We start from the raw sequence: 7,306 nt of genomic DNA, 5'->3' as shown, positions 1-7,306 counted from the left end.
TCCAAGGTTCAGCTTCATGGGATGAAAGGTCAAGGGTTTGTTTGTGCCCACAGATATCCTATATTCTGAGCATGACCACACCCATTGATGGGGCAACTCTGCCAAAACCAAGAAAGGAAGAAATCCCTGTGCTCAAAGGAGAAAGCACATTTCAAAATCAGACAGCATGGTGAGCAACAGGGGTGCCAACATGAATAAAATATTTTTTTGGGGGGGCACACATGATGTCCTGCACGGACATCATTTAAATGGCAATGCCCATCAACTTGGGGGGGTAGCCCCTTCAAATTTTGGGGGGGGCAGGCCACAGACCCCTCAGCCCCTAGGAGTTGGCTCCTATGGTGAGCAACCTGCTCCTTTGGCCACCAAGAAGTATAGGATTTGGCGTTACTCTGCACACCAGCACCCATATATATGAGCCCCAGATTTACAAGAGACCCCAATTCAGAGGAGGGAGAGAGCTCTTGTTGCGGGAACCATGGAGAAAAGCAGCTTTGCACTCAAAGGAGTCTGGAGTGTTGCATGGGGTTGGACTCTAGATGAACCTCTGGGGTACCTTCCAACTCTGCAATTCTGTATTTTCTGCTTTGTTGCAAGGCAGGGGGCGGTACCCTGCCACCCACTAATCAAATGCACCATATTTTTTTTTAATGGAAAAGAGGTTGTAGCTCAGTGGGAGAGCACCTGCTTTGCACATAGAAGGCCCTCAGGTTCAATCCCCAGCAGCATCACCAGGTGGAGCTGGGAATAAATCCTCTGCCTGAAACCCTGGACAGCTCCTGCCTATACCTGCAGGTATAAATCATCATCACCAGTGTGGGCAATATTAAGCTAGAGGGGCCAGTATTCTGACTAGGTAGAAGATGTTTAGGTATGCTAGGTATGCTGATGTTTAATTCAGTCCTTTATTCACTATGAGGACTAGATCCTTGGTTTCTTCTTTCATGAAGTGCCACAGCTTAGCAGTAGTGAAGGTCCCAGGTTCAGCACCTGCCAGTCAGTACAGGCAATGCTGAGCCAAGGGTATGACTCACTCTAAGACTGTCCCTATGTACCTACTTTTTTGCAGCCCTTAACAGAACAGAACTGTGAGGACTAGGCTCTTGCTATATTTTGGGTGGATGGGTATGGCAGCATCTCCAAGTAAAACTGGGAAATATCCTTATCTTAAACCCTGAAGAGATGCTGCCAGTCAGAGTAGACAATACTGAGCTAGGTAGATCAACGGTCTGACTTGCTCAAAGGTGGATTCCTATTTAACTGAGCCCTTTGTTCAGAACGATGAGGACTAGAATCTTGCTTTATTCCGCAATAGCATCTCTACCTAGGGCTGGGGAAGGCCCCGGAGTCCGAAATCCAAGACAGCTATTGCAGCTTTCAGCCCGTGTGGCCAATACGGGTGGGCCAGTGGTTTAAGCATGGTTTTAAAAATCATCTCAAAGGAGCTCTGAGGTAAAAAGGCCGGAAACTCCCTCCCGCCTTTTCCTGCCCGGAGTTTAAATGGCGATCGCGGCTGCCTAGTGATTTTTTTTTTTTTTTTGCCCGGGGCTTAGATGGCGACCACGGCGGCTTGTTCAGGGCTTTTGCGGCGCCTTGGCGCTCTCACCGGGCGCCTCAGGCACGGAACAACGCGGGAGCTCGGTCGGGGTCTTTGGCGAACGGCCCCTTTCCCTCCACCGCCGCCCTCTTTTTTCGCCACGGCTCTCCAGCAGCGCAGCCTGAGCGGTGGAGCGCGCCAGGAAGAGGAGGCAACTCAGGCCTTGAAGGCCGCGTCGGGGTACAGGCTCGTGTACACGTGTAAGGTCCGTGAGTTTGTGTGCATTATGTTTGAAATGATTGGTGAGGCAAGAGAAAAGGCCGGATTGGGACCTGCTGCGAGGGATGCAAACGCAGTGTGGGAGGCGACGGCGTAGCGGCCATCTTTGCTCCTGGAAAATTGGCCGGGCCTTTCTTTACCGCGCTTCATAGTGATGGGAATCTAAATTAAAACCCGATTAAGAGGGCTGGGGGTCGCAGGGGCTCTTGGAGCAGCGAGCGAAAGAGAAGCCCCTTCCCCAAAACGAAGGAAGCAGCCTAGATTCGCTTTGGACTACAACGTCCATCAGTCCCAGCAAGCAAGTCCTGTGTGATGAGGCTGATGGGAGTAGTAGTCCAAGTCGCACTTAGGAGGGCGTCCTCTGGTGGAGAAGAGTAGAAAGGAAAGCAGGGAAAGATTTCTCTGCCCAGAGGGTCATATAGTTAAGAGAGAGAGCCTGGGGTAACAAGGCAGGAATGTTAATTTTATTTATTTGATAAAATGTATACACTGCTTGATTGTAAAAATAAAAGTGATTTACGAAAAAGATAAAACAAAAAAATAAAAAATAAAAATAACGATACTTTAAAACTTAGAGAAAGTTAAAATAACAGTAAGCGACAGGTTAAAACTCATGACAATAGGAGCGGTGTGCTGCTTCCATAGGGAATACTGGGGTTCATCTAGCTCAGTGTTGTCTACAGACTGGCAACTGTAGCTTCAGACTTTCAGCAGGAGTTTGTGAATTTGACAGGGCAGTAATGCAGAGGGGAGAGGGGGGATGCTTTCTGCCCACAATGGTCAAGTTGTTTTTGGGGTTCCCTTTCAGGTGTGTGGGACACGGTCAGCCAAAACCATTTCCAAGGCAGCATATCACCACGGTGTGGTGATTGTGAAATGTCCTGGCTGCCAAAACCATCACATCATTGCAGATAACCTGGGCTGGTTCTCGGACCTGGCTGGGAAAAGGTGAGTGAGCACCACGGCAGGGGTTTGGACTAGATGACCCTTGGGGTCCCTTCCCACTCTACCATTCTATGACTTTTCAGTGGATCTCTTTCTTCCTGGGTGAGGGTCTGTATATTGGTGGTGGGTGGGACTAAATCCCATAGTAGGCAGGTTTGCCAAAGTGTGCATATTGATTTTATTTATTTGGAGCATTTGCACCCCACATTTCAGCCAAAAAAGTCTTACAATCAACCCACATAGCCTTACAATCTAAAAGAACACGGCACAGAAAAGGAGATGGACAGGAAGAGGGTTGCATATCAGGGGGCTAGACTAGATGACACTTTGGGTCCCTTCTAACTGCATAATTTTGTTATCTATATATGGCTATGTTGTGCTTCTGTATGCCTGTTCCTAAGAATGACAAGTGGGGAACCTTTTTTGGGGGTTTTTCCATTAGGACATCTGGCTGGCCACTGTGAGGACAACTGCAGGCCTTTTCCTACATTCTTGTAGATATAGCTTCCTTGGCCTTCGTGGACTATGTTGAGAAAAGAGTTCTCATCCTCAGTGTGCAAGATGGAAACGATTTAAAAATTGAGGGTTGTGTATTTAACATCAGGATAAGCCCACTGAAATTAATGGACCTAAGTTAGGGATCTACTCTCTAAGTTTTAGAATCATTCATGGTGTATCCAACAACCCACCAAGCATTATTGAATACATGTGCATGGGTTGTTGTTTCACACTGTCCCCCCCCCCCCCGCCAAGAGCATAAGAAGAACCTTCTGGATCAGGTCAAAGGGGACCCATATAGTTCTACCTCCTGTCTTCACAATGGCCAACCAGATGTCCACAATGGGAAACTTGTACACAGAATTTGAGCTCAGTAACTCACCCCGCTCCTGTGGCTTCCAGCATCTGGTATCCAAGAAGCGTTGCTGCCTCCATCATGCAGAGCCATTAGCCATTGATAGCTCTCTCCTCCTATGAATTTGGCTCATCCTCTTTTAAAGCACCCAAGTTGCTGGCTATCACTTGCCTCCTGTGGGAGTGAGTCCCACAACTGTGGGTGTGATGCCTGAAGAAGAACTTTGTTTTATCTCAGAGTGGCTGGGGAAACCCAGCCAGATGGCCGGGGTATAAATAAATTATTATTATTATTATTATTATTATTATTATTATTATTATTATTATCTGCCCTAGTCTTATTTTTCTGTGCTTCTATGATTGTATAAACACAGATTCTCCCTCACGCACACATGTAATGCAAGTGGGCTGGGCTCAAAATTGGCGACCATTTTGCTAAAAAGGCATATTTTGCTGTGATAAATGTTAGTTTGTTACAGGTAACATTTTCAGTTGCCGCTGCTCCCATTTTACATATAGAGAATGGAGGCGTGAGAGGGTGATACCCCCAGTTCAGCAGACTTTTGCCCCACTTCAAACTCAGACTGCCAGTTTCTGCCCTGGGTGGGGCTGCTGCCTCTTTAATAAAACCTTTGTTTGTTTTGCAATGCAGGAACGTGGAGGAAATCCTCGCAGCTAGGGGGGAGAAAGTTAGGCGTGTGGCTGGTGAAGATGCCTGGGAAATCCTGTTGGAGGACCCTCAGCAGACAGGAACCTCAGATCAGCCTCCCGACGGAGATGCAGGAGGACGTTGATGTGACTGGATTGCTCCACTCTCCTTTGAGTGGGGGAAAAATACAAAAAGACTTTGTTGCAGTTGTTTCAGATACTTTAATTCATCTCTTCCAGCTTCCTGGCCCCTCACTTCTTCTCGATTGTAAATAACCCTAAAAGTGGTTTACAAAAAGTTAAAGAAATGAAATCAAGGAAAATTTACAATAAAACTTTTAAACATACACCAACTTTCTTTTCTTTTTATAACAATTTATTAAATTTTCGCTGGAAGTGATTGGGGGATCCAAGCAATGCATTGGTCAATGGAACCGCTGGGCTAAGCTGGCTCAGAGAGGCTGCTGTTGATGGCCTGCGTCTCCTTGAGATGGTCACTATCTGTGGCCGCTTCTTAAGAGCAAAGAGAAACAGAGAGACCAGATGCCTCTGCCACCCTCACTTCTGATCGGACGCTGTGCCAATGACGCAACCCCAGAGTCGTCCGTGACTTGACCTAATGGTCAGGGGTCCCTTTACCTTTTTAATGCACATATTCCTTTTCATTTGGGTATTTATGTCTCCATGCATCTTTTAGGTTTAGGTTCTCTACCATTTGAAAAAAGGTTTGTGGTAATCTCCCTTTGTTTGATTTCCCCCCTCTTTCTGTTATATCTAATTCCAGTGAGGTGACACCATTGAAATCACCCATTAAAATAATCTCTTCATTGATGTTCCAACAGTTTTTCCTCAAATGATTTAAAATATTGTGTCTTATTTCCATTTGGTGTGTAAATTCCTACCACTTATTTTTTCTTTCCCTCTTGTTAATTGCACTCCCAATATTCTGCCTTTGGGATCCAAGCAATGCGTTGATCGATGGAACCGCTGGGCTAAGCTGGCTTGGAGAGGCTGCTGTAGGTGGCCTTGAGCTTGGGCCCTCTGGAGCACCTTCAGCACCTCTTGCTCCGAAGCAATGGGGACATAGCAGAGGTTGGGGACGTGCTGTTCCTCCGTGCACTGGCTTTCCGGATCTTCAGCTCACAGCCCCTCTTAGGGCGCAACACCAGCAGGTCCCGGAGAGACTCATTGTAATTCTCCAGGAAGTTGGCAGTAAACTGGTACTTCCAGCCTTTGGCCTCCATCTCCTGGGCTTTCTTGAAGATCTGCACTGAATGTATCAAATAAATGTTGTAGATGTGGAGAAGCAGTGGGATCTATGCTGCATATGTGGTGAACATGCAAAAAAAAATATACATCAAGGAATTCTGGGATGAAATATATATGGAACTTTAAAAAATGCTTAAGGTTATGTTTATAAAAAAAAAACCCAGAGGCTTTCCTTCTCGGAATATTAGGTCCTGATATACAAAAAAATGTAAGGGAATTATTTTTATATGTGACAGTGGCCGCAATAATTCTAATAGCCTCAAACTGGAAAGGAGGAAAAATACCTTCAAAATCGGAGTGGCAACAAAAATTAATGGAGTACACAGAGCTGGCTAAACTATCAGGAGAAATAAGAGACCAAGTTTTTTTAATAAATGGGGTTTATTTAAAAATTACATTAAGGATTGTAATAGCATGAAGTCTTTGGCAGCCTTTGAATAGCTTCTGTAATCCACTGAACAAGTTTAAGAAAGTACAATATCTTTGACAAGTAATTATTAAAAACAGAGATGAATAGTGCGTTAGATAAATACATATTTGAAGCCATATGGAAATGGCAGGAAGTCATTGGAACCAAAAGAAGACTGTGATAAAGTGTAACAGATATTGATATTTTTTCTGTTTATTTATTTATTTTTTTGTTAGGGATAACTTTGAGTTTGTGTTATGTTTCTTTAAGTTCAAAAGCAAAAGCATTTTAACACACACACACACACAAAATCTGCACTGTGCTGGCTGTGGAAGGATCCTGAAGATTCACACCAACATTCTAAGCATCTGGACAGAATTGTCTAAACAAGAATGTTTTTGGCACGCAACAAAAAGAATACAGTGAAGCTGCTTGCTTGATATCAAAGGAGAGGGAGTTCCGAAGTGTAGGTGTTTCTACATGAAGTATCTTACAAATGCAGAAACGGAATTGTGTGGCACCTGTAGTAGTGCCAGTTCTGCCGATTGAAGCAGTTGAGTAGCCACAACTGCTCCTGACTCGCACAGATGTGTGTCAAGGCCACCGAGTAGGACTGATGCTGCACAGTGTGGTTTGGGGAATATTCTAGTTCTCATGGTTCTGAACAAAAGGGAACCCGGGGCCTTCTGCATGCAAGGTGAATGCTATGCCATTGAGCTACAGCACCTTGCCTAAAAATAAAGTAAGATTCTAGCAGTGGCGTAGCGTGGGTTGTCAGCACCCGGGGCAAGGCAAGTAATTTGCGCCCCCTAACCCGTGGATTTGCACCCCCTAACCCGTGGATTTGCGCCCCCTAACCCATGGATTTGCCCTAACCCCAGATGTTGCGCCCGGTGCAGCCCGCCCCCCCTGCACCCCCCACGCTACGCCACTGGATTCTAGTCCTTATAGATCTGTGCTTCTCTGATTGAAATTTGCAGGGTGTTAGTGTGCTGAGCCAATACAGCCATTACTCTCAACCTTGTAAATGGAAGGTGTGAGGGGCAACCTTTCCCAAACTGAGAGGACTCAATGAGAAGGAGGGGTGTGGGTGGCTTGGCCTGGCTCTGTTCCAGGAGAAGCGCCATAAATCCTCAAGCGCATTGATGCTTTTTGAAATGGCTTGACGGTGAACATTTTTCCTTAAGTGCCCTCAAGCCATTTTGGACCACATCTCCCATCAGCTCCCAATACAGCGATCTGCTTTATGGGAAGGGACCATGGTCCAAAGTCCCTGGAGGGTAGCAGGTTAGCAAAAGGTTGCTCCATATGAGGCCGGGTAGCCTCAAGAAAAGATGCTCAGGTATTTTGTGTGGGGTGTGAGATTT

At 45.9% G+C, this 7,306-nt stretch overlaps 1 protein-coding gene across 1 annotated transcript; it reads left to right on the top strand.

The window, feature by feature from the left end:
- Nucleotides 1-1,553: 1,553 nt before the first annotated feature.
- DNLZ (DNL-type zinc finger) lies at nt 1,554-4,608 on the top strand (the record flags this gene model as incomplete). Its single annotated transcript, XM_083596628.1, has 3 exons — nt 1,554-1,802; nt 2,625-2,764; nt 4,266-4,608. The coding sequence occupies 3 exons, from the start codon at nt 1,554-1,556 to the stop codon at nt 4,405-4,407; spliced, it is 531 nt and encodes a 176-aa protein (XP_083452754.1). The 3' UTR covers nt 4,408-4,608.
- Between the last annotated feature and the right edge of the window lie 2,698 nt (nt 4,609-7,306).

This window comes from Podarcis filfolensis, assembly GCF_964270895.1.
Source record: "Podarcis filfolensis genome assembly, chromosome: Z".
Classification (NCBI taxonomy): domain Eukaryota; kingdom Metazoa; phylum Chordata; class Lepidosauria; order Squamata; family Lacertidae; genus Podarcis; species Podarcis filfolensis.
Note: the sequence above shows the minus strand (reverse complement) of the source record. Positions and strands in the feature narration are given on the sequence as shown.